Source organism: Alligator sinensis, unplaced genomic scaffold (assembly GCF_000455745.1).
Source record: "Alligator sinensis unplaced genomic scaffold, ASM45574v1 scaffold262_1, whole genome shotgun sequence".
In the NCBI taxonomy this organism is placed as follows: domain Eukaryota; kingdom Metazoa; phylum Chordata; order Crocodylia; family Alligatoridae; genus Alligator; species Alligator sinensis.
Genome location: NW_005841904.1, coordinates 1216574 through 1244540, shown reverse-complemented (window position 1 = coordinate 1244540; position 27967 = coordinate 1216574). Strand labels below are relative to the sequence as shown.

At 40.4% G+C, this 27967-nt stretch overlaps 1 protein-coding gene across 3 annotated transcripts in view; it reads right to left on the bottom strand.

The window, feature by feature from the left end:
* The window catches only part of RYR3 (ryanodine receptor 3), a 585375-nt gene that overhangs the window by 257575 nt on the left and 299833 nt on the right, over positions 1-27967 (bottom strand). For all 3 annotated transcript variants that reach the window (XR_003092800.1, XM_025197735.1, XM_025197736.1), the window contains one exon: positions 25569-25709. Coding sequence is in view for 2 of the 3 variants with exons in the window: in XM_025197735.1 (XP_025053520.1) it covers positions 25569-25709 (141 nt within the window). In the remaining variant the exon portion in view is untranslated. The remainder of the gene's footprint in view (positions 1-25568; positions 25710-27967) is intronic.

The window sequence follows — 27967 nt, the reverse complement described above, 5'->3', positions numbered from 1 at the left end:
CAGGGCCAGCTGACTTGAAGGTATCCAGCTTCTCAAGATGTTCCTTCAGAAAGTCAGCATTAATGGAGGGCAGGGGATCACCCTCACCCGGACTTCCCGGCCCTGTAGCGGGCATGGGCGTCCCATGGGACTGATGAAAGACTGACGCAAAGTACCTATTTAATAGGTTAAAAGTATCCTCCTATTTTCTACTCTTCAGAAGAATAATAGTCCAAACCATCTCAAACCTCAAAGAAAAAATTGTGGTTGGTTTCAGTGTTGCTGGGAATCTGAGCATGTTCTGCCATGAATCTACTACTGATAGTTACAGCAGTGCTGGTATCCACTCAGAAAATGGTTTCTTTTCCCCCTCCAAACTGTGCAAGCATTTCTGGAAAACTAAAGTGATGCCATCAAATGCATGCACTGAAGTCAATTAAGAGATGTCAGAAAACTTGAAATTAGACTCAGGAGATAAAATGTTGGGCTGCCTCAGCCTCAGGTTTGCTGGTCATTACATTTTCCTCAGCATATTTGCCAAAACTCAGACTTTCCCAGAACTAAGTACAGATTTGGCCAAGGTTGGTTCTCCACCTCTTTATCATTACCTGAAAGAGAAAAAAGCCAAATACACAGAACTATGGGTTTGGTTTTGGAGTAGTGCAAAAAGTGCTTTTATAATTAAACGTTAGTGCATGAAGGTCTTTTTCATTTCTGACCGCAAATCTAAGTTTGAACAAGACCAGCCATGATGCTGTCACAATTTCATCAACCATAATGAGGAGGTATGTTTCCAGGAGATAAACAAGAGTGAAATTACTTTCCTCAAAATTAAATTAGGGTTGCTCTAGTTTATTCATAGAAGAAGGCAGTTATTGGACCACTTCACTAATGGGAAACAATCACGTGCTGCTAGGAGTACGTGTTCGAGAAGGAGAGCATTGCATCGGATACCTTCTGGGAAGTGAGACTAAATCATGCCAGAAGTTTCCTGAATTAAAAAAAAAATGCAAAATTATTATTCATTTAATTTTCTTTAAGGCAACTACCTCTACCTAGAGCTAGCCTTAGCACAGATTTACCAAACAATCTTCTATGTCCAAACTATGGAGTCTGTCCTGCAGAATTAAACCCCTATAAAGAGGATGGTTCTTAGGGTAAACAAGTTTAACTTGTTTTGAAAGTTGGCATTCACCCCAAATTTAACTGACTCATGTTCTATATGGACATTTGTGCCAGAGTAGCGTTCAATAACTTAATCTGAAGGAAATAGTTAATAGGTGTTATAATGGGTCATGTTAGCCACACAGGCACATTTCTATTTCAGAGCAGCATAGGTTTTCTAATAGTATGTTCCATACTCAATGCACTGTACAAGCAGTAACTAATTATTTCTAGATCTCCATGAGGTAGTTAAATATTATTAATAAAAAATGAATGTTTTTTTCTTTTGCCAAGAATTTCAATGAAGACAAGGGGAAAATGTATAAAATTTTGAAAAACCAAAGACTGTAAAATTCAGTTCAAAAGATTTTGATCTTCAGTTTTTTGACCAAAAAAAATCAAGTTGTCAAGGAAAGTAGTCATTTCAAATGTATATTTTGGTTTGTTCTACATCAGACTATTTGAAGGACCATCATAATATAAACAGAAACACAGCATACAGCAACGCTTTTAGAAGAAGCTGTTACTCTCAGTAAAGTACTTGAGCATTTAAGTACAGCTATATGCATTAAATCTACTCATGCATTATAAGCAATAAAATATTGAAAGAATAAACCCACTTGTTAGAATTTTACAGTATGGATTTTTGTTTGTAGGCATTTAATAGGAAACTAACTCCTGTAAAACATGCCAGCTGAAAGGGTTGTTGCTATTTTTCATAAAAGGATTTTTAAAGATCCTCCAAGCAATAACATCATTACATTTAATTCTGCAGTCAGTTGCTCAAATTCTCTAATGCTTTGACTACAAATGGTTGTCTGTTGTAACTACAGTAGGCTTATTTCATCTTACTGCGCTCTCTATTCAATAGAGCCCTGATCTGTACTATTAAGGACAGTGGGAACTTTAGCACTGACTTCAGTGGTTTTTATTTCAGGTCCTGGCTAGCTTCATAGACGTGAGAATGGTTTGAAGGGGATTAATCTCCTTGCTCTATACCAGCAATGCTCAGCCCTAGCCTATCAGCCAAATCTGGCCTGCAGAGCCCATGGGGCTGGATTCAGGCCATTGCTGCACAGCCAGATTGGTGCCAGGCCATTGCCACATGGCACGTAGTATTAGGTCCACCAGCTGGATCTGGCCCGCAGGTGGACCTGGCATCACCTATCTAGACCATGGGGTGAAAAGTTTGGGCACCACTGCTCTATATAATGACTGGATTAACATAGCCACTTCTTTGCAGTGCACTGGCATCACTAAATACAAGGAAATGGCAGGAATGTTTTATCAAAAGAAAAATCTTTGCTCAGTCATTAATGACGTATATGCTCATTATAAAGTTTCTTGAGATATTCTTGATAAGATATTTCATATTGGGGTTTTTTTAATGTGGTGCCAGATGCAGTAAACACTGTGAAGCTCAACATTGACAACCTATGTCCTTCTTAAATTATTTTTATTTGCATCAGATATGCATGCTCATGCCCTGGTTAAAAGGTTGCTCATGAATAGTAGGTGATTCACAGCTGATGTATTGTTGAAGAGTTGCCATGAGTCTTGGGCTTTGTTCTTTGGCCATCTCTTATGAGATCAGTCATTCGTAGGTCCTGGCCTGTGAAGCTTGGTTTGTTTTAGGGACTGGTTAGGAATGGTAAAATGAGTGTCAGGGCTCTTACAGAGTTGTTCATGAGGTTCAGACTGTTGCCATTAGTTTGTTTCAATTTTAGAAACCAATCTTGACGTGCATTGTCTTGAAGGGTTAGGGGACACATTAAGGGGTTGCAGAAATGTTGTCAATTAACATAAATAACAAGCTGGAGTATCAAATTTTGGGTCAGCTGTGGAAACTAATGCCTAGAAGCCATCAACATCTGACCAATGTTCTCTGGGTTATCTAAAAAGTTAAAGTAGGGGCCTGGGCGGGGCTTGACCTGGCCCGGCTCCACTCAGCCGCCTCCTCCCACACACACACTAAGGGGTTAGCCCCCGCTCTCCGCGGGCCCCGCTTACCCCGGCTGTGCTGGGGGTCGGCGAGGGGCTCCGCGGCTGCTGGAGGGTTTTGGGGGGCTTCTGGGGGGCTTCTGGGGAGCAGCGCGCCCCCCAGAGATAATCAGGATTATCTCTGATCCGCACACCCCAGTTCCTATTTCATTAAGGCGTGGCCACTCCCCACTAGGGATCTCTGTAGATCATGCAGGAAGTGCCCCCCATGGGTCTCCTCTAATGTTTTTCATTTCACTGCTTGTCCCCGCAACCCCCACTGATTGGCTGAAGGGTCCTGCCAGCTGGGCCATTTGCTGCTGATCACTTGGGACGCAAAAGCCAGTTTTAAATATACCACATTTTTTTCCACCCCACTGCTGATTGGCGGAAGGGCCCCAGTGGCCTTGCTGCTGACTGGCAGGGAGGCAAAAACTGTGGTATATTTAAAACCATGGTTTTTGCTTCTCAGGTGATCAGCAGCCAACAGCCTGACCAGTGGGGCACCTTGGCCAACTGGGGTTGGGGAGGAGAGTAGGAAATGGCCAAATGAAAAATATTATAGGAGCCACTGCAAGGGGCACTTCCTGAATGATTTATGGAGATCCCTACTCCCCACAGCTGTGCCACTCAAGTTAAAGCTCTCTAGTATCCCAAGATGCAGTGGCCCTTCTCCCACCCTCCTGCTGGGCTTTCACACCCCCAGCTGCTTAATGGAGCAGCCCAGGGACTGGATCCACAGCTTTGCTATTCCCTCCAGTCTCCTAGTCCAGGAACTGCAGGCCAGGCAAGCTTTTCTCAACAGCACAGAGCCTGCCTGGGTGGGCATCAAGCCCTGGAGAGTGGAGGAGAGAATGGCCAGCCCCAGTGAGCCCCCAGACTTGTCTGGGCTCTGGTAAGTCCTGAGCTCCAGCTCCATGGCTTCAGCAGTGCCCTGCTCCATGCAGCTGATGCACACACAGCTCAGCGAGAGCTGGAGGTGGCTGCTCTGGGGCGAGGGGCAGCCTGCGGCTGAGGAAGCTGCTGCTCTGAGGTAGGGTGGCTGCAGGTGGATCAAGGCTGTAGGCACGGGGCTCTGCTGCTGCCTGTGTGGATGTCTGCTTCCAGCCAGCTTGGGGGGAGTTTGTGCAACTTGACCAGCTCTGCTGTCTCTGCAATGCTCCCTCCTTCCTCTCTCTGCACTGGAGTGGGTGCAGTCAGCAGCCAGTGAAACACAGACCAGCTCCAGATCCAGATTGTGGGGACCTTTGCTAGCAACACCTAACTTGTTTATACCAATAGTGTGAGCAAAAAAGTCAGTAACCATGGCTGCCTGAAAATCACATCTCATTTTCAGCATGACACCCCTTAACTACAACACCAGTGACTAATATGATTTAAAGGGATACTGTCAGCTTGAAAAACATTTTAAAAAGTCATTTCCCTGTATTAAGTTACTAGTAACACCTGCAAAGCATCTACAGGGAAATGGCTGTCAAATTTCATGGTTAAGTCTCCAGAAAGCTGATTCTTTTGCAGAGCACAGGAGTTTGTTGTTGACACATTCCAGCCCCTGCTGCTTCTTGCCGACAACACGCTGCCATCATTGTGCCCACACACAGCTCTAGGAGTGTACTTGCATCTATTCACTCTATGGAAAAAAGCTACTACTTCAGTCTTTGTGTTAGAAATGTGAATCTGAATAAACAAACAGCTGATTTTGTTCTTTTACTGCTAAACAGTATTTTTGCAGGGAGGTGGAGCTCTTGCCTTGTAATAGCAGGCAGGCTCCCACAAGAATGGTTAAAAAGAACCCCTGCCCTCCGCAGAAGGATTTAAAGAGGATAACCCCACCCCACATCACACAGTCACTTTCCACAGTGGGTGGGGGGGAAAGGGTCCAACAAATTCTCGAGTGTCTTCCTTTCTCCCCTCCAATCTGACAGTGGAAAGGATTTCCAAATCCCCACCTTAATCCCCTCCACAATCTTTCAAGCAACAACGCTTGAAGCCAGAATCTGTTTTTCTTCCTTCTCCTGATTTTACAATAAGGACACAAAATTAAAAACCTTTAAACACATTTGCAAGAAACCCCTCCCCAAATACTTTACTCAATAAAGTATCAGAGTGCTGCATCACCAAACCCCCACAACTACTACTTTTTGATTGTAGGTACCTAACACATGCTTCATCTACACAAGAGACATAAATTGTCTTTTTTACATTAAAGTTTTCAGGTCTGCCATTAACTTCATGAATATAATGCTCAGTTGAAGGAATTGCTACCATATCAACAAGCTAATTTTTAAGAATATAACATCAGGGTTGTTCTAAGTCTGTGAATAAACCATTGGCAACTCTAACTGGCTGATCAAAATGTTTAGTATTAAATAACTATCTGTTAAGTTCAATGTTTTATTATTTTTAAGGATTATGTCTGCAACAAGACAATCAGAAATACAAAGGGCTGAACACAAACATAAACAAGCTACTGTAAAAGGCAATTAAAATTATAGGGGAAAATTTAAAAATAATGTTATGCATCTGAATGATTAAACAGAATTTATAAAGCTTGAATAATTATTGCAATAAAATCTTATATTACATTGCATCTTAACTATCTCTGTAAATACTCCAGAGGCATTAACAGGTGGCTTGAGTAGTATAAACAAAGGTTTTTTCTTTCTAAGTGTCCTGGGTTATAGTAATTTGACTCCTTCCAGAAAGCTTTCAATGAAAGATGGACATCTACCAGTGAACACAGCTGTTGACTAAGTTTGGATAAGCATGAAGCAGTAACCCAGCGGGTTTATCTGACACTTTGGTATGGGGGTATTATTTTCAAAGTTTACTGTATGCTGTTAGTAAAAATTCAGAAGGATTAACCTTTGGCCTTATAGGGCTGAAGAGCCATATGAGATGATAGAAGCATGACACAAGAACTTATTAATGCTAGGAAGTATTGATAAGTGTAGAAAAAATGTTTATAAAGATTAACTACCACAAAAGGAATAAGTGGCTGTAGAATGTAACAACACATTTCCAAACTACAAATAATGAATGGTCTACCTCATGGCTGTTCAATTTCTGAGTGGCCAGGGACTGCATTCCCCTGGGGTGCACAATGGGCCCCCCCCCCATACAACCCAGCTGCGCTGCACAGCATCGCTGTGTGGTGCCATATGGGCACTTTCATTGTGTGGTAGGCTGCCCCTTGCTGCACTGCATGCAGGTGTCTCCACCCCCTAGGGGAAGAGGCAGGAAGCAGAAGCCAGGGGAGACAGCGGGAGCACAGAGACCTAGGAAGAGCTATCTGAAGAAATTATGCTTCAGCATATTACATACCAGTATGACAGCATTTGCAATATACCTTTAAATTTAGGTAAATCTAAAATAAGCTAAAGAAATTATTTAAGGAATACACTTCATTTAAAATATCACAATTATTAAACACAGTAAAAAGTATATACTTACAATTTTCAATATATGCATGAAAATACAAAATTAGAGTGGTCACTTTTTCAATTTCAAATGCTTCAGGCCATTTCAGTAAAGACTTGTATATATGTGCTTAATGTTACCTACTATGAGCAGCTTTATTGACCTTAATAGGCACATGGGTAAGTCTTTGAAATTTGGCTTTATATTATACAGAATAGAGAAAAAAAGAAGAAGTAGTATCGTTATCTATAAACTAAGGAAACTGGAAAGTTTTAAGTGTAAACACTTTCACATTCCTGTGCAGTCATCCAGGATATTAGAATGTTCATCTCAAACTGGGCATACAATAATGGTATAAATAAAAAATAGGTACCTTTATTCATAATTCTTTTGAAATTTTAAGAAGTTAATTTTAAGAAATGGGTTTGAATTACCGAAATCCTCCCTAAGGTAATGAAACGATAGGGAGAAAGGAAGTTAATTTTGAAAAACCACGTTCCAAAAAGTTGGGTTTTTTTCTATGAAAATTTTAAAAATGTGGATTTAAAGAAAGCTATAAAGACTAAATATCAAATTTATGTCCTGTAGAAGAGTGATTTATGAGCTCTAAGCAGCATAAAATGTGTCAGCATTTGCACTGTTATTTTTGGTAAGGCAATCATAAACATCAGAGGACTAACCACCTCCTCCTCTTTAGGTAATTCAGAGAGTAGTATACGCCCCTGAAAAAAAGCCATAGCTGAATGTGGCCCTTATGAAATGAACATATTCAAGATTAAACTACTACTTGCCTTCCTCTACTACCACTACTGAGAAGGGTGGGAGAAGAATAAATCAGTATTTCTTTATGTTTGTGTTATATGCAGTGTGGTCTTTCTGTTGGTGGGTTCAGAAGGCATGTCTGCATGCATGCCCTGGCTGGAATGGCCCCCGGCAAACACTGATCAACAACTCCTGCTTGCACACTTCTGTAGGACTCGCTAAAGTATGGATTAAGACAATCTTGCTCAGTGCATATACTGCTTAGGCTCTTTTAAAAGCATTGACTAAAGCAGACCCCACTGGATGTGTCTGGCTGTTCTCTAGTGAGAACTCAGGTGAGATGGAGATGGAGATGGAGACAGAGAGCAGGAGAATGTCCTGGGATATCTTCACTAGCATATTTCTTGGTTTGGAGCATGTGACCAGGCATGGGTGAGTGAGATGTGCTCAGACATGACCCAGCCTGGGTACGCTACCAACATGATGTAAACATGTCCAGAGCATGTGTTGAAGTCATATCACTCCCTGTGATAAGCATATATAATGACCTAATAGTTGAATTGATAGGTAGAGAACTGAGACCCCCAGGTTTGGTTTCATACTCTATTGTGGGCCTTCTGCATGGCCTTGTGGGTTGGTTGGTCTATCTATACTTTGGTTCCCCACCTATAAAATGGAGATAATAGTACTCCCTTACATCACAGGCTTGTTGTGAAGATAAACGCTATTAAAGACTAAAGTTCCCAGATACTGTAGTGATCAAGGCCATATAAACATCTAAGTTCCAAAGTTAAGTAAGTCAAGATATGCAAGCAGAAGGAATACCCTATAACAACTAAGTAGAAATAGAAAGAAATTTCAGAGGTGACATTCCTACCACGAATTCCTAGAAAGAAAGTTAAATGGTTATATATTTTCCTCTCCAAAGATTTACAAAATAAAAGGTACTATTTTCTATTATTTACCAACACCATGCTCACTACAAAGAGAGGATAACTGTCTCTGCCCTAAGGAGCTTTGTATCTAATGTAGGCAGACCCAATACAGTTAAAACGTATGCCCTATATCCCTACAACACAGTGATTGTTACCTTCAGCTTAACAGCAGTGACTTGAATTTTAAATGTTCAAGTTACAGCACGTAACTTTTTGTTTTTAAGGGTTGAAAGGATGGGCCTGTCAGAATATTTTCTACTTTGTTCTTTTACAAGTCAGTCCTTAAGAGCCAGCTGCTTTATACCTATTGTAAATATGCAGTGCGTGCATCTTCAAGAGTATCAGTGGTAAATCTTGACAGCTTAATTTTTCTTCTTTTTTCCCCCCCTTTCTTTCTTTTGAGAGCTTCTCTAAATAACCATTCATTAATGAGCAAACTGAGGCCAGACAGTTCGGTGAGTGAAATGTACTGCTTCTGAAATTAAGGGATCACAGAATTTGAAACAAATGGGATACTAAGGAAGGAAAAAGTCAAATCAACATTAGAAAAGGTAGAAAAGAGCACAAAGCATAAAAGACAAATACCCCAAAGAAACACTGACACAAACACAGTTAAATTATACTAAAAAAATTATCAAAAGTTGAGATGAAAAATTTCAAAGTTATCAATACAAGAGATTTTATGTCTGCAAACACATTTTTTTGGATTACCAATATACCAAAATAATATAAAATAAATTGAGATTTCACCTTTCTGTCCCTTTTTGTGATAAGAACGAACAGCTTTTTAAATTTCTTTATTTCCCCAGATGAGAAAACCATTTTCTGTCCATCTCCCTTGGCAACCATTTTCTCCTCACTGCCCTGTGAAAAATTTGGCTGTTTTCTCTGACTATAAGTGCTAAGAAAATCTGCAGCAAAAACCCTACTTCCTGCAGCCCTATTTATGTCAACTGAGAGGTGCAACAGAGCACTGTCAAATGCAAATACATTATTACTCAGTTCCCTCATGAATTGTAGTGTGGGGTATCTGTAGAACTCAAAAAACTGGGATACAGGGAGAGTTATGGGATCCATACTGATTACAACATCATGAAAAAAATCATTTACTATAGGAAAAGTAACTGTTCTTATATCAGTATTTGCCAGTTCCCAGTTCCTGTTGGTACTCTGGTAGTGATGCTACCAGAGAGCCTTATCTCCTGCACTTTCTGAATATGCAGGAGGGGGATCTGTTGCTGGCACTTGGGTTGCTATGCTTCAGAAGGGACAGTACATGAAGTACTGCTTTACTCAGCACCATGCTTTACTTAGCACCATTCCCTTGGCAAAGAATATAGGTACCCTAGGCATGAAAGAGGGATGTGTGTTTTAATCGGTTGGTATCTGTTTATGTTTGCAGTCATGTTCAATCTCTCCTTGGTCCTTCCATGTTGGTACCTGAAGTAAACGTGTGGAGGCTAGTTTGAAATTGTATTGGTACCTGTGTTAAAGTAGAGCCAGCTTCAGTATTGAATAGCAATAGTCAGCAGAACCCATCCTCGTGCTGGGGCAAGTCTTCCCTAGCTTTCTTTTGCTGTTAGATCCTAATGGATGATGTCTGCTTTGAGGGGCTCTCCCTACAGAGAACCCTCCTCCATTTTGAACATACAGGGCATGTCTACACAAGATGTTAATTGTGCAATTGCCTAATTAGCTCTGCAGCAAATGTCTCCAGATCTACATGTGCAACCCTATTAGGTTGCAGGAAACTAATAAATCCCACACCAGGTTATTACTTGTAAATACAAATATTATCTTATGGCAAAGCTGTTTACTGCACAGCAACACGTGTAGATGCTGATGTTGCTGGTTGGAGCGTGATACTTCAGTGCAGGGGCTGCCTGTTGGCTAGCCCTACACTGGAGAGCCTTTGTGCCCCAGTCAGTCCCTCTACAGTATGTTGAGCCAGGCCAGAGCAGCCCCAGGCTGGCAGGTTGACCCCTGGCTAGCTGGGACTGCTCCAACCTGGCTCAACATGCTGTAGTCTCAGACGCACATATAAATGTAGTGCCAGGGAATACATTACTTATTAATCACATTAATAAGCATGTGTAGATGTGCCCACAGGAGGGGCATGCGCTACTGGACACTTGAGCTGATAGGTGCCAAAAGGAACAGTACATAGGTTATTTAGAGATGCATGTCTTCTTCAGGCTGAGAGGACACACCCTGATGGCCCGAGCAGGCATCCTTTTACCTCTTCATGTCTTAGATGCTCAGTCGAAGAAGAGGTAGATAAAAGTTAAGCACTTACTAGAAATGTAGATCCCCAAATGACTAGACCTGACATCCTGAAAGTTTATATTCTGCTATATTAGTTATAGTTAGCCTCAGGTGTCTCACACCATGATACAAGGGGATATCTCCACACTGTTCTTTTACTGCTTTTTTATTACTGGTGGACATTTGTAAAAGTGTTATATTGTTGACTGCTCTGGAGAGTTGCTCAGAGGCTTGCCAGATACACTTGATATGTAAAATTCCCACATTTGAGTGTCTCCTCTATTTTGGTAAGAAGCTAGAAATTGTCTCTAACTGCAATACAACATCAGTGTTTTTAGTGAGAAAAATCAACAGTCATAATAACCAACTCAAACTTAATGAAATTAAATATTTTTAGATATACTTATAATACTTCCTTTTTCCCTATACTGCTAATCCACCAGTGCTGGTGCTCCCTTAAGGAAAGCCTTTTATCCTATGAGGTTGAGCCAGAAGCTGAGAGACAATCAAAAGCTAATAGCTCCAGATTATTTTGGGATGACTTTCCAATGATAACCCTTCAATGAGGCATTACACACCTCTCCTGGAAAGATGGCTATCTGAATTCCCATTCAATAAATGTGTCTTCTACATACTATATGAAGTGGAGGTTGCAATTTGATGTAGTCATATTCCATTCAGTTAAAACAAATAACTGAAGTGATTTATTTAAAAACATATATATATATTTTTGCATTTGTGCATTTCTGTGTCAATCTAGTTTTTTGAACTTGCTGTGATATTTATACAATTGAATACCCTTAAAGAAACTTTGTTTTTTTGAACCAAACCAAAATCAGAAAAAAGTGTGGAGGGAGGGAAAAAGGCCTTTTCTTGTTTGCATTTTTGTAATTCTGGCTATTTAAAAGCTGTGATAATTGCAAGGCTGAGGAGATGCAAGCTCACCTCAGAGCTACTACTATTGTTTGTCTGAATACTGTTTTCTGTTTGGTTTGGTAAAAAGAGCAGCAAACCATCTAAAAAACAAACAGACAAGAACAGCAGCAACATCGTTAAATCTCAAGTCATTTTAGCTAGGGGGAAAGCTAAACCTAAGTTGGGTTGATTTGCTGACATAATATGTTATGTCAGACTTCATGATGGTTAAAATTATGTTCAAGTGTGCTACATCAGCATGATATCCTAGCATGTCTAACAAACATCTTATCTCTATTAACTAGTCCATGGAGACATTCCCAGGATCTGATCTATGATCATGTGGCTTACTTTATGCAGACATTTGCTGATGCTGGGAGCCAGGCTGGAAACCAGATTCAAGTCGGATGTGGTGGGAGGAGGGGCAGGAAGAATTAGGGGTGGATTAGCTGACTCAAGGGGTATTTGACAGTTGCAGGGGCTGGCAGGATCAGGGGGTTGGTGAATCCTGAAGAGTGGGTTTTGGTGGGTCCATGGGGGAGGTTATCCCTCAGGGGGTGGAGATCAGGGAACTAAACATAGCCTGGTTAAGGTGGGATGGATGCAGAAAAAAATGTAGTCCCTGGACTGGAGCAAGCAGCTAGGCTTTCCCAGCTATGGGACTGTGATCCAAATGTATACAGATGTTTGTTAGATCAGGCTTAGTTAGATGAACTAAGGTAGATTGGGTTGGCTATTTTTTGCCCAATCTAACCTCCCCAAACATATGTACAGACCAACACTTAGATCAAATTAACCGTAGTAAGATCAACATCTAAGTGTAACATCTGCATGTATTGAATATCTCTCTGTTTACTGTATGTCCATTAGTGCAACTTTCCTGGTACAAACATTGGCTTGCAACATTTTAACTACAAAATTGGCTGGGCAAAATGAAATGACACAGTGATAAAACTTCCAAGATAAGTGGTGCTGGCTCCTACCCTGGGGGTCTTTAAGAGGAGGCTGGATGAACATCTTTCCAGGGGCTTTTGACTCCAGTACTTTTTCCTGCCATGGCAGGGGGTTGGACTTGATGATCTGCTCAGGTCCCTTCCAACCCTACCAACTATGAAACTATGAAAGGTAATCCCAATTTTGCTGTGGCATGGTAATGACTGCTTTTTTTCCCCAACTGCACCCTAAGGAGAATCCATTTATAAATACGTTACAATTGCACATGATCAGAGAAGTTAATTGTCTGGCCCACTAAGCACATTCTTTTTTGTTGTCTCTGAAGAACTGCGTGTGCATGCAACTGTAACTGTATTAGAACTGCCAGCTGTCTTGTATTAGAACTGAAATAACTTTTTCCAAAAAGCTCTTTTTCTTTTCAGTTATTAAGTAAGAACAAAAGAAGGAAGAAAGAAAAAAATAGTGAAGCATGTTGGCCATATGAAACCCGAAGTAGCCTGAGAAGAGTCATTCACTGAAAGAGAAAAATTTATCTGTACTGATTTGAATTTTTCCTTTCTTTAAGTGACAAAGTCCACAGATCCAGTGCCCTGGGTAATTTTGCCTGCTTGAGGTTTTGGAGGCAGAATCAGACCTGTCATTGGAATCTGGAGCACACTGTCCTGCTGTTGAGATAACTTTCAAAATTTATGGGACCTTAATTACTTTTCTAAATGTTATTACTGTATTTTTCTTTAAAATACAGGGGGGGGTTATTCCTGCGTTACACGCCTGGTACATTCCAACTACTGACAGCTCTTTGAATTAAAATACCGGCTCTCACATTAGACAAAGTCAGCTTCACAAACAAAGCAAAGCAAAACAAAATCTCTCTTTTAATAAGAGACGGTAGTCATTGTGAGACTACACACATGAACAGGAAATATAATGACATCTCCTACAAGGATTCAGTCTGGATAGAACTCTTAAGAGCAGAAGGACATCATCAAATACTAGGACTTTTTAAGGATTGGAATAAGGAATGATTAAATGTTGGGCTTTGTAAAAAAATTGAATCTGCTGGGCAAACTAGATTACAGAGATTGACCTTTTCACTTGGGTACTTTTATATACTCACAATAAAGTCCTCCTGAGTGAACTTGAGAGTAAAGTTAGCTAGTTTTTATATTGGTGGTTAAACTATGGGCTTTGCATTAGGTACTATAACAAACTCTGCTGACTTCTCTTTTGGTGTTCATGGGACCAATAAACATTTTATTCCAGATGAAGGAATGGTTTTGTAATAGCAGACATAATGTGCAACAGAGGCATCCAAAGATCCAGTGATAGGTTCATCAAGCCTGAGAGCCATAGTCTGTATACTGAGAAAGGCAAATGCTGCTCTCATTCATATCTTTTTTATTGTCTGAGAGAGAGGTATAAAAATGGACCTATGTCAATGACCTTGTTCAGCTTTGTGACATCCTTCAACACCTCACACAGAAAGAGGCCAGAGGGAAACATATTTGTTTTGTTACTTGTATATTTATTTTAGTTATTTTAGGTATCTGCCAGGTCTTCTGCATATGAGTTTGTCTCTCTAGTCATCCCTTCATAGGCATCTGCTGAAGGAAGAAACTAGAGGGCAAGCAGAACTCTCCACAACAGGAGCTGGGAAGAATAATTTGTATGTTGAGGCCCCACAGCTGTGCATAAGGAAGAATAATTTGTATGTTGAGGCCCCACAGTTCTGCATACCAGCCAATATTCTCTCAGTGTTTTAGGTATAGCAGAAAACCCCAAACCTTTTATTATTCCAGGGTGTATGATCAAGGTATAGGGCAACTACAGACCTCCTACACATAGTGTCACAAAAGCCAGTACTCTCGCTTAAAATAATGTAGCCTCTTGGTTTTTTGTGCTAGGGGTGGGGGGGGGGGTTGTATTATTGAAATATTTCAATATTTCATTCCCCAAATCTGATTTAGGCTGCTGATATTCCCATTCCTCTCCTCCAGTGGAGGGAGTATTCAATTTGTGGGACTGTGTGAATGCAGGCCTACACAAATCAGCAGATGCTTTTGATCCTGGTTCATCTCAATTAGGATTATAGGAAAGGAGGGCTGGGAGGGATGTCACAAGGTCATCTAGTCCAACCCCTTGCTCAAGGTAGGAATATATATATATATATATATGGATCAACGGATACCTACAAAAATAGCATTTGCAGTTATTTTGTGGAGAAAATGCTACTATGGAGTAGTCTAATCACATAATTGCACTAATGATGTATACCTCATTGTGAGTACAATTGAGATACCATTTATACTCAAGTTTAATTTATTTTGAAGAATAATACACAAAGAGATGGATTAGTCTCAAGTCCCTATAAATATTAAGTTTTACATATTATGAATATATTACATTTGTTTAAATAACTCAGAATATTTACTGTAGCCTTAAAAAAAATTAACTGTCCTTTTTGTTCATTTTGGTACGAACAACCTGAAATGTAACATGTTCACTTAATCTGCTCTATAAAAAAGAAATTCTTGATCTCTTGCAGGTGTGTTTCATTTCTAAGTTTACTCAGGAGTCCAGGATTTTTGTGGGTGATATCTTTTATTTGATCAACTGCAAGATTGGGGATCAATAAGAGCCGCTTCTATGTAGTGATCCCTGATAACATCTCCAATGGCCAAGAGCTCCTGAATCAACAAAAATGTCAAAGCGCACAAAGATAAAGATATGGATGCCATTTTGTCATACAAAAGAAGAACTGCATGGTTTGGGATAAAGTTAGACAAGCTGTAGAATGCAAGGCATTCTTTATTAGGTCTGAGGAAAAAAGCAGGCTAAGTGATGATTATAAACACTGGATCAGGCTGTGAGACTGGAGAAGGGAGAAATTCCCAGGGGTATTAGACAAACAATTAGCAGAAGAAAAGAAGCTTGATGGATGGGAGATTAAGACCTACCAAAAGGGAGGAGAGCTGTAAATTTATCCGTCATCCTTATCCACTTAAAAATTGACTGTAGTCATGGTTATCTTGTTAAAAAAAATGAAACTTCAGAGAACTGAGCTGTACATTAAAATTCACAAAAAACTTCACAGAAATGAGCTGTATATTGAAAATCCTGTTGAGTAAAGCTGTCAAGTACTTCACAACTTTGCTTATAATACAATATACAAAATGAATACATAATTGCACGCAGCTTGTGGGAGAAACCGGACCCAGGACCCCTGAGGAGAATTTTACATTTAGAACAACAACAAAGATTTTCCTGTTTTTAAAGTTGTCTTAACTAATGCTTATGGATCACCCTCTGGTGAAATGCACAGTGCTGCTGGCTCATGTTAGCTACCATATCCTGCTAGCAAGGGTAAATGATTGTTGAGCCCCAAGTAGGGGTGGGGAACTAGGTTAGGAACCTGCTCTTGAGGTTCATTGTTAGAGGGAAAGTTAGGTAGTAAATTTCTTCCCTTCATCACAAGTGAGATACTAGGAGCGTAGTCTCAATAGCCTCTAGGATTGCTTGTGGAACATCTTGCATTTCCATGATTTGATCATGTAAGTCAACTGCGTGCTCTACCAGGGTTCCATGGGTAGTAGACGTGATAGTGCCAGCATGCTGAGCTATGTCAAAAAGTGGGAATCAGTCAGCTATAGCAATAACAGATGCCGTGAAAAATACAAAAAACAAATGTAAAGTAAGTTTTATGCTTGTACTAGCTGAACGTCTTCTCTTGCAATTGTTAAATGTATTTACAGGTCACGTCAGGGTTGTTTTTATTAAAGACCCTCTTTTCAAAATGTATATGTCTCTATTTCTGATGTGTCTATAAGCCTAATTCTAAATGTATACCTGTAAAATGAAGACACAAAAATTCCAACTGTGTTCTTTTAGTAAATATTTTCCACAAGTCTTTTCTGCTTCCTGAAGTCTTCCTCCCCCTCATGTATACTCTCTCTCTCTCTCTTCTATATTATTTTTTATTTTATTGGGTAAATTACTCACTCTGCCCTCCTCTCTCTCTCTTTTTTATTTTCCTCTCTTTTCCTGTTCTTGTGTGTGGTCTCTCGAATCCTGTATCTGTTATATGGTATAACATGCTGGTCACCAATCTTGCAAATGAAGACACACAGCACTCCAGGGATAGGAATTCAAGTAAGTTTTCTCTTCTGCCAGCACACACAGAAGACAAAAAAAAGGCAAGAGACAGTAACCAAGAGAAGGTTGATGAGAGGAATTTGTAGTCCATTGGACAACTCCCCTGCCTGAGTTGTTATAGTTGCTGTTTGAGTGTGTAAGATCTTTTACTGCATATGTATAATAGTCAACTCAGTTAAGACTATTCTAGGAAAAGTGCACTCTTACCCTTTGCTGACATAAGTGACCTAGTTTTGCTGAGGAGCATGCATAGTGACTAGTATCTACCTGTTGACTGTTGAGTGCAAGGTATGATGATGTTGTGTGCATTAGTGTGGTAGCATGTGCACAGGCATTTGATTGGACAGGACATGGTCTTAACGAGTGTTTGATACAAATTTTGATGATGGGAATTGTTGTAGATTGCATGAGGTAAGTGAGAATTTTATTGGACAGCATCTGGTCTGAGCATATGCTTGATACAAAACTTGATGATGAACGGGCTGGAGCATGAAGTGATTGCATGAGTAAGATGGGATGATTTAAAGGTATAAGAGTCTGAGTTTAGCTTGTGTGCTGAGGAAGCAGGGGGTTTCCTGTTCCAAAGAGGGAGGTTTTGATCCATGAGGTATGCTGATTCTCTTGATGTCCTGGGTGGTAATGAGATGACCTCTTAGAGAATCAAACTTGAACATAGTTCTTTGAGCCCTTGGTAATTTCTCTGCATGATATTCCTGGAGCTGCAGGAATCATAGTTTATGGTAAAATATCACCCTAACCCTGATACTGGGACAAATTACTTAGTCTCTGCTTTTAGTTGGAGAAGCTCAGAGAAAGTGAAATTAAGGACCTGGAAGGCAGGAGGGGTAGTGTGTATTTACCTGATAGTCTGAGTGAAGCATTTACCTGAGTGGTTCAAAGTCTGACTACAAAAAGGCTCAGTGTATACAGTCTCTGTAATAGCTGACCATTTGAGAAAGAAGAGACTGTTTTGCATGAGAGAGGGAGTGCGAGTTTGTGGGCCAGTGGCTTGAAGCAACATCAGCTTGTTATCTCTGTGTTCCTAGACTGAAGGTTGCTGTGCGACTCTGGTATTCTATATTATATATACACATACATACACACACACACACACACACACACACACACACACACACACACACACACATATGGGCTTAGTCTAGCTGTCTGTCCGTAACACTCTTGGGGGACACAGCTCCCGGTGGGGTGCGACTCCAGCCTGTGCTGCATCAAGGATGGTGGGTGGGGCGTGGCTCCAGCAGAGCAGGCCAGGCGGACGTGGAGCAGGGGCTGGGTGGGTGGAGCAAGGCTGGACGCAGAGCAGGGATGGAGGGGGCATGGGCTAGATGCAGAGCGGGGGTCGGGGGTGGCACACAGCCAAACACAGAACAGCAGCATTGTGAGATGATGGGTGGCAGCAGTGGCTGCCAAGAGCAAGCTTCCCCTCCCCCACTCCATCCCCCCACCCATTCTTGACAGAGAGAGGGAGACGTGCCTGGCCAGATGGAGTGGTGGGCAGTGTGGAGCCATGGGTAGGAGTGTGGGACCGGATACAGGGCGGGGTGTAGGGCCAGAAATGGAGCTGAGGGGGTGGGGGTGGTAGCTGCTATGTGCAAGCTCTCCCCCACACTCCTGGGAGGCGGCAGTGGCAAGGAGCGGTGGGTGGCAGCACTCCATCCCTGCCTACCCCCACCCCTCGTCATTCTTGACGGGCAATTTGCTACTATATTAATATAACTTTTTCTTTTACTGTTCTATCCTGTTTTATACCTTATATTCTATTATTTCTAAGAATATACTTACATCTGGTTTAATATATCCCTGTGCATGTGTTTATTTTGCTCAAACTCTCACAAAGCCCGGCAGATATTCAGTCTGAGCTTTAATTGGTGGTAATTACCGTACTCCAGCAGCCTCCTGCATCTCATGTATCAGTGTCCCTGCACTTAAAAATGGTGGCGGGGTGCTTGAACTAAAGCTCATCAAACAAGCTTCAGTTCAAGCCCCCCCACTGCTGTTTTCAAGTGTGGGGATATGAGATATACATTTACATGAGATACTGTGGTGCTTTAATTAGAGCTATCTCAGAGCCACTCTAATTAAAGTGCAGCCGTTTCCACCCCCTGAGCACGTGTAAAAGTGCCCTTAGGTTACCTGGCTAAACTTTATGGTTCTTGAGCACTCATTTCACCTCAGTATATTAATTAGTTGCCTGCCTATGCTTACTCCAATATAAATTCATCCGTGGACTATAGTTAAAATACTGATGGATGAACAAGGAGAGTTGAGGCAGTATTTTTTCTATACTACAAAGCAAGATGCTCCAAAAATCATTTAATGTACTTATTTAATGCCTTTTGGCAGCTTTAACACTATAATGATAAAATAAATGAATGGTTTACAAAAGGCATTAAAGTGGATAACTGTTCTAAAGGTATCTTAGCTTGGTTTTACTTACCATTTTTTGTTGATTTGAGCAGGTCACAACACAATGATGAAGTAGTATTTAAAATCACTCTCACATACCGGTTATGTCATCTTTGCCGAATGGTTTTACTGCACATACCAGGTACACAAGACAGCAAGGAGCTGGTTAACCTAATTTTAATCAATAAAAAGTCATCAGCACAGAGATGCAGCGTGAAGGGAATCTTGATTGAGAATCTGATTGTATTCGAGAGACTTCAGTTTTGTCTTGCTGTTCTGATGCAGATTGACAACTACTGGGGTTAGCAGTAAACACATTTCTTTTTTCAGATTTGAGCAGGTCACTTCAGCTTTTCTACTGATTACCACCCCAGAGACATAAAATTAAGAAAAATTGTGTTCTCTTACTGTCCTCAGTTGTGTTTGATAAAGAGATTATAAAGTGCAACACTGTTGAGTAGTTATATGATTATGTGACTACATGTTGTGTAGAAAATCAATGACGTTGGGGGTGTGTAACATTCAGAAACTGGACCAAATTCCTCCTTGATAGAAGTCAAAGAATTTCACTGTATTATACTGAAGAAGAATTTGGCCCAACGTGCAAACCCTTCAGTCCCAATTCCCTTTATTGTGGGTACTTCAACTGCTTCTGGTTGCCTGTGAGCCTTTGGCACTTTCCAACTTTGAGGCTTGAGAGAGCCTGAGAGATTTTTAGTGGGTTTTTAAAATTTGAGATGTAGTGTTTTAACTGTTTGTGCCTTCTTGTGTTGGAAAGGTCTGGCTGTAATTCTGATTGGAAATTTTCAGACAAGAGTTTCATCAGAGTGTTGATTTATTGAACTCAAGAGTTACCCCAAAACATGTTAAGTTTGATAAACTTTGGGTGAATCAAAGGCTGGGTTTTGTAGGATTCCCAGTTAGTTGTTGGCCTCCTGGTTCTCTCAGGTCTCCCTGGATTCCTGCTTTCTGAAACTGATATTTTTTTAGTTTCACCATTGCAGTAACAAAATTGCTAAATATTTCAATTCAGCCGCCAGTGATTCATTAACAGTTCAGGGCATCCCAGCCTGGCAGAATTCTCTTGGTCCAGGAACCTCAATCATTTTAGGATCTGTGGCACTGGGGCTACCAGATTCCCTACCCCATAACAGAGTTGGAAAGCTATAGCAGCTGCAACTCCAACCAAGTCTTTGCTCACTACTCTGCTACAGAGAGCCTGGAAATCTTATGAGTCCTAACTAATTGCAGCACTCAGGGGCTCTCTCCCTCCCTTGGAATTGGGACTTTGAGTCTGTAAATCCTTGGACAGGTCCCTGAGGTTTGTGTGCCCCAAGGCAGCTTTACCAGATATGCAGCTCAGGGACGAGGACCCCAGTCTCTCCAGACTCCCAGGCCATCTGGATCCCCTGACTTGCCAACTCGGAAAGCTGAACTAACAAGAATGCTAGATCCATACAACAGTGGTGTGTCTTCGAGTATATATTTTGTTTCAGAAACACAATTTTGGAAACAATGGTTCTTTCATAATTTCCATCCAGCTAATTAAAAAGAAAAAAAGAGTTTTCATTCCTATTCAGGCTGAGATCAAATACATAAAAAATGATTTTTTTCACCCCACAAACTTAAAAAAATGCATTATAGCTTGCTTCACCTATCTATGGCACTCTAAATTTCTAGTTTATGAGAAGGACTCTCTCTTAGATAATGACAGTTTTGAGAGTAGATACTGGGGTTCTTCACATGTCGCTGTGATGCCAATAATAATAAATAGGCTATTTTCTTGCTTAATCAGATTTTCTTCAAGTAAAGGGATACTTCTGCCAATGGCCTTGAATGATGCCATTTATTTCTGTGCTCAGAATAACATCTTCATTGACATCTGAGGAAAAGCCAAACACTTCAGGCTACTCTGCATATTTGCATAGATTATGGTTGTAGTGCTGTCAGTCTGGATTAGTACATGATACCTTGACATTTTGTAGTGCCAGCTTGGTTGTTATCTTTTCCAGGAGGCTTGTATTCTGTTGTCCTGCTGTTTTTGACTGGTTTCCCAAATGCTGTTCAACATTGGCTATTCTGATAAATATGCAAATGTAACAGTGGCTTTTTTTTTTTTTTTTTTTGCTTGAACAGTGTCTGAAGTGAGGTTCCAAAACTAAAGGAAGAATTGTGGTATTAGTCTAATACATAGGTGTACCCAGAAGGTTGCTTGACTATGTGATCTTAAAAAGTAGTACAAACTATTCCAGTAGATCAGAAAATTGTGCTCATGTCCTTTGGGGAATATTCTTTCTGAAGGAAGAAACAGAATAAGCTCTGCTCAATATGTCTATGTTGATTTTCACTGCGAAGTGAGTTTTTTTAGCTGTTTGTAGAGAGCTGTGCTTTTATTTATTACAAAGCTGAAATCCTGGAGAATACTGAAGTGTGTTCTGGCTGATTCCATCAAAGCTAGATAAGAAGGTGCCTAGATGACTTTGTCATACCAAAAAGGATTTGATCCTGAGCCATGACTTTTTCATCCATTTTAAAGCTTCTAAAAGAATGGGTTCTTTTACTTCAATAGCTTCTTGTACAGTGGAAGGGACATACTGCATGTATACTTTACTTTGCTGCACAAACATATACTACATCTTTACTGATGACTTTGAAATACTCCTACCAAGTGGGGTCGAAAGTCACCAATTACAATAAGATTAATTTTCAGAATCAAAGAATTGTCTTGATTTCCACAAATCTGTCACTCTAGATTAAGCTGTAGATATATTACAAGGTCTTCCAAACTAAGGACCAAGATAGAGAATTCTTAATATCCTCCAAAGTGTGCTGTGTAAATAACTTTTCTTTTCTTGATATATTGAAAATCTTGTTCTAATTTTTCTATTTCCTAGTTATTTAAAGCTTTTGTTGATATCTGTTAAATACATTGTCCAGATTTTCTATACAATTTCTCAATGGTCTAAAATCTTCAGTGCCATAATACATATTTCAAAGTCTTACAACTTCCAAAATCTTTGGGTGTGAGTAGATGAAACAGAGGCCTTAAATTGAAGCAGTGGGTTTTAAAAAACACTGCTTCAATTTAGAGCTGATTAAACCTCTGTGTCGTGCACACATCCTGCTGACTTCCCTGCCTCTCTGGTGAGAAGCGGAGGAGGGCGAGATGCTGGTGGGCAGAACGGTCCCTAGGCTGCAGGGGGGTGGAGCTGGTGCTTCCCTCCATGGCAGTGGCAGCCCCCCCACAGGCGGCATCCGCCCGCAGGCACCTGGCTTGGGTGGTCCCGGGGGGCACCAGAGCCGTGAAGGGAAGCACCAGGCCCCCATACAGCTCAGGCAGGCAGGCAGGCTCCAGGGGGTGAAAGAAAAAAAAAAGATCAGGCTCACCGCTTTTCTTGGGTGGAGCCTGGCTTCCTGGGCTGCTGCCAGGCTGCCTGAAGGGCTTCTTGCAGAGCTGTGGAGCTGCACGGGGCCCGGTGCTTCACTCCGTCACTGTATGGGCCACAGGAGTTTTCGTCTGCTGCGCCCAAGTCATTTAAGGCACATTACACCACCAAATTTCCTGCAGCGGCTGGAATTAATGCCCAATACGCTGCTGATGTGTGCAAACACCAACACCATTAAAGTGGTGCAAAAGCATTTAGCCCACTTTAAAGTGTTGTGCACATACACCTCTCACATTATCTACAGCCAAAGCTTTAAAAGTTCCTATCAGCTTCACCTATGGCACTTGCATACCTGTGGTTAAAATCCAGCGAAATCTATGCTAGGAACATGCCTACTATTTGACAATATGAGGAAGAAAAAGCACTGTTAGCTTGAAATATGGGGGTAGGGAGGAAATACTTAATATAACATTAGATTAATATTAGATTAAATCTGGTGATGTAATACTAAAAATGAAGCTTTTGTTATTATGACATGGTTGAAAAAACTACTGAAATTGTGTTGAAATTGCCCATGTACCCATCTTTGAGGATGTCCAGCTGGCAAGTAAAATTTAGAACGGCCAAATGAATACCCTTTTTTAGTACCCAAACCTTTCCTTACCTCTCTTTTTTCTACCCACTGATCCCGCCGATGTCTTAATCTTACTGTTCGTTCCAGCACAAGACTGCAAAGAACCAACCATCCAACACTGCCTATATTGCCACTACTATAGTCCAGTCCTTGATAACTGCACATGTTAAATACTGTACTTGCTTTGGATCTCATTCCAATGCCTGTAATCTTGCTACCCATTCTAAATGCTGCTACTAAGATGATCTGGTTCACTGTTCTGACTATTTCACCCCCTATTTAAGTCCTTGCATTGACCCTACATGAAATAAACTTCTTGTCCCTGCTTTTCAAACCCTTTACAGCTGAACTCCACTGTATCTAACTTCATCACAAGGTGTTCTCACTACATCAGTAATGACAGTTTGAGTCTCCCTAACAAGTACTTTTGGTCATTCTCTCCTGCTACTTCTTCTGAGTAGGAAAAAGCTGTCAGACAAAATTTACAAAGTCCCTCCTCAAAACTGACTTCCTTTATCAGCCCTATAAAGTGTTATCTGATAGTGGCTGTGGAAATGCAAAGTTATAAATATATCATTGTTTTTCTTACCCCAGCTCTCTAGTTCTCTGATCGAGACCCATTTGTTTGTCTTGTTCACCTGTTCTAGTCTTGTCTTTTACCGTCAGTCTTCAAGGACAGAGACTGTCACATTATATGCATTTGTACAGCCTTTAGCAATAACCTTTAGGTTACATCTAGACCTAGCAGCAGTATGTGGTAAAACTACTTTTATATATCTTGATATCTTGCATAGTCTTACAAATATCTGTACTCAGGGATTTCACTTTTCAGTAGTCACCACGATTCTTCTCAGTTCCTTATAACACATTTTTAAAAATAACCAAAAAGTAGAACATGACCTGTCCCTATAACCTAAAGATAGAGAAACTATGTCAGTGTCATTACAAGTTGTCTACGGTCTTGATCCACTCATGAATAAAGCATGTGACCTCTTGCTTCCAGGCATTCTCTTCCCCTCATAGACCATTGAAATATTAAGAGAAAAACCCACAGATATTCTATATAATTTCCCTTTCTGAAGTTACGTTTTTACAAGTACAAAATGTAAGCAGCATGCATTTTCTCCAGTCTCCTTAGGATATTTTCAACTTTTCTTCCATGAATGTAAAACCAATTATATCCTAAATGCACACACTAGATTCTATGCATAGTGTATTACACTGCATAAATTATCACTAGGGAAAGTGAGTGGGATATGCATACCTCACTTGTCTTCCCTATTGATGTCCCTTTAATAGTGTCTCTCCCTTCCAGCTGCTATGCTATAGTCACTTGGCTCAATCCTTTTTAGCAAAGGAATTATTTTAATGGTGTAATGAATTCTTTCAGACTGTGAAGATGCTGCTCTGTGGGTAGATTATGTTGCCTCTGCTCTTGTCCTTTTAAGTTCCCAGTACATATGCATGCCTTTTAAAACCTGACTTATTATTTGCAAAAAGCTTTATAGGGAGAAAATTTCACAGCCGAGCTTAATTCTGCAAAGTTATAAGGATATCCTACTGATATGCCTCTGTGATTGTTACTATAATACTGTGCTAGAGAGAAAAATGACTGTTAAATAATTTTGCTGATAAATGGTGTCAGTTCTTTTCCCCATGTATATTTTCAATAAGATGAAAGGTCAGTGAAAAGGGCAGCAAGACTGATGAACCATGGAGTAAAGTTTTCAGACAAACTGATCATATCTAGACAGTGTTTTTCTCTGGTTTCTGGTTTTGGGGCATGTGTTAAAGATTTATAGAAGCAAGGTACAGGATGAAAGACTGCTATATTAAATACAGGAACATTATTCTTTCACCTTAGGCCAAAGCTATAAACACTGAATTTGTACTGAAGTGCAAAACTGACAGAGTATGAGAATGGTATCCCTGTTTTAGTAGGAATACAATTTAGTAGTCCAAATGTCATGCAAATGCCTTAAAGAAATATATCACCTTCTTCACAAAGAACAAAAACCTACATATTAAAGATAAATATGACTGCATGCTTTATTCAATAAGCTAGCAAACAGTTATTTAAAAATAGTCTATACCATAATCATCATAAGTATGCATAATCATTTAGGGTTCAGTTGTGTGACAACTGTCCCTGTGTATCACTCATGTGAGTGATTCATTGACATGAACAGGCAATAAGATAAGTAGGCCCTTACTGAAATCTTATCCAAAATAATCCACTGTGGCTAAGTCTATCCAAAGACTCCTAAAAGTTATCTCATCTTAGTTCTTTTTATCCCTTTTGCTACAGAAGTGCTTTTAACTTTGCACTCAATAAAACCCTGAACCGCATAGTAACTGTAGGTGACATGAAATGTGAGAATAATGGGAAAATAAAAAATAGGGTTAAACAGTGCTCATTTATTCTGATAAAATGAGAAACTTATGGCCCAAACTCAAACTGTTGCTACTTTAGTTAAGTTAGCAAAGAAAAGGGAAAGAAACATAATATACAAATGCCTTCTAGCCACATTATTTTACCATTGTAATGCCTATTTAAAAATATGTGCAGTACTTTTATATATATAAATGACTTACTGGGAGATTTCTCTTCTTCTTCTCCTCTAGGTTCTTCTTTTTCTGCTTTTGGTGGACCTTTGATTTTATACAGCAATGAGCGAAGTTTACCAGTCCATGAGCCATCTTCCTCCTCCTCTTCCTCTTCTTCTAGTGGAATGCCTAACAGGTAATAAAATTAATTATAAATAAACCGTATACTTTTAGGATGAAATCCTTCAATAAATACTTAAATATTAAATAATTCAACAATATCCATCATACAATATTTACAGATTTCAAGCAATGTTGGAGATAGTTTTGCAAATAGCAAACTCCATAAAGAAAAATATGGAAAAAACCTGATTTCATGAATGTCAGCTATAGCATTACCCTTCAAAACAGAAAAGTACCTTTTTTAGAGTGTTTATATACTGTGTGTGCCCCAGATATGTTTATCATTTTCTATCAATCTGTCTATTAAATATAAATATATTACTTATATATCCAAATACACAAGACTTTTATGTCATTTTCTTTAGTACAGCAGTATAGGTATTATTTTAGAAAGATCATTAATTATGTCACAAAGGCCATATTTGATTAAATCTCTCTCATTATCTTGAGCTGCAGAACATAAGGCACAATTGGTAGTCTGAAACTAAAACACATCACATATTGCAGTATTCAGTAAAGAAATTTATCATTCAAAATTATATGATCTGAATTTAAAAACCATAATGCATTATCTTCATAAATGTCATACTGATGGTAAAAGCTTTCTATAACAATTCTGTGAGGTAAGAGGCACCTGAAGAGATGACATTTGATGATAGATTGACAGCAATTTATCATGCTACTTTATACCATATTTTTAAACAATTCTAGATCATGACAATGAAGAACAAAAACTGTCTATTGTTTGATAGTAATGACGGCAGAATGGGGATGTTTTTTCCAGCTTTGAATTATTGGCTAGCTGACTTAACACCTTACAGGAATAAAGGCAGGAGAGCTAATAACTCTTATTATTGAAGTTGACACTTCCAATTATGAGATCTTGTTTTCAGTTGCTTAAACCTTTGACAGACTTTAGACATCCAGGGTAACATTTTATGTGTTGAGTGTCTGCTTCAGGTTGACCTTAAAATTTCCATCTAATTCTTTGAAGAACTGGGAAAATATGTTTCGCCCAAGCTGACAAATGCTGGTAGTGTGCTGTTTGGTCTTTTGAGCAGGGACTGAAAATTTGGAAAGGCAGGAGGGTGATATCTGTGTCAGGGATGTGACCTTTGCTATCCCTATAAAAGATCTTACAAATGTGAGTGAGTGGGCAATAAAGTATAAGATTAAATTTAATACTAGTAAATGCAACTTAATGCCCACAGTAAAAAAAACTGTCCTAACTACAGTTATGGGTTCTGAATGAGATGTTACCAGTCAGAAAAGACACCTTGGAATTATTGTGGACAGTTCTTTAAAAGCATCAGCCCAGTATGCAACAGTGGTCAAAATGCAAATAAAATGTTACAGACCATTAGGAAATATGTGTTTCTAGTCATTCCATCTCAGAAAGGATACACTAGAACTAGAAAAGGTACAGAGAAGGGCAACATACGATCTGGAGCATGGGATATTTCCATATGAGGAAAGACTGAAAAGGCTAGATATCTTCAGCTTGGAAGCAAGATGACTGAGGGCCGAGGCATAGCGAACTCCTGCAGTGCCCTGGGCAGAATGTTGACCACTGAAGAGCAGGGGAGGGTTGGAGGAGGTCTCATCTGCTGTTTCCGCACTCTGTTGGTAGCTCCTGCTGTGGCTGAGGAGCAGGCTCATTACATACATCAGGGAGGCACCGGAAGGCCCCTCCCTCCCAAGGATCTTTGCTATGGCAGGCACAGCCCTACAGCACCCAGCCACTGAAGCCAAGCAGCCCTGCTCCCAGAAGTATATGGAGGGAAGGGGTCAAGTGGAATGGGCCCACCTCCACCCACCCAATATTCTTGCCATGGGAGGTGCAGCTCCTCATCCAGTAGCGTAACAGAAGTAGGTGAACAAGGCACCAGGGGCAGCCCTGTGTGTACGGGCACTTAATCCCTTAGAGACAGTTGCCCTATGATAGATGCTTCCTGGAGGCTGCTCCTGGTGCCCCTATCACTCCCCTCCTCCAATAATATGCTACTGTGGTAAGAACTGCGCAAAAATCTCACAGGGTGGTACCATTCTGTTTGACCCCTCCCTCCCATACGCCAGTGGGCACAGAGCTGCCCAGCCTCTATGGCTGGGTGATATGGGGCAGTGTCTGCTGTACCAAAGCATCAGGCGGGGAGGGCATTCTGGTGCCCCCTCTAAGTCAGTGGCCAGGGCTGGTGCCCTGCTTGCCCACGTTAGCTATGCTATTGAGGGAAGATGTGATAGAGGTCTATAAAATCATCAAAGGT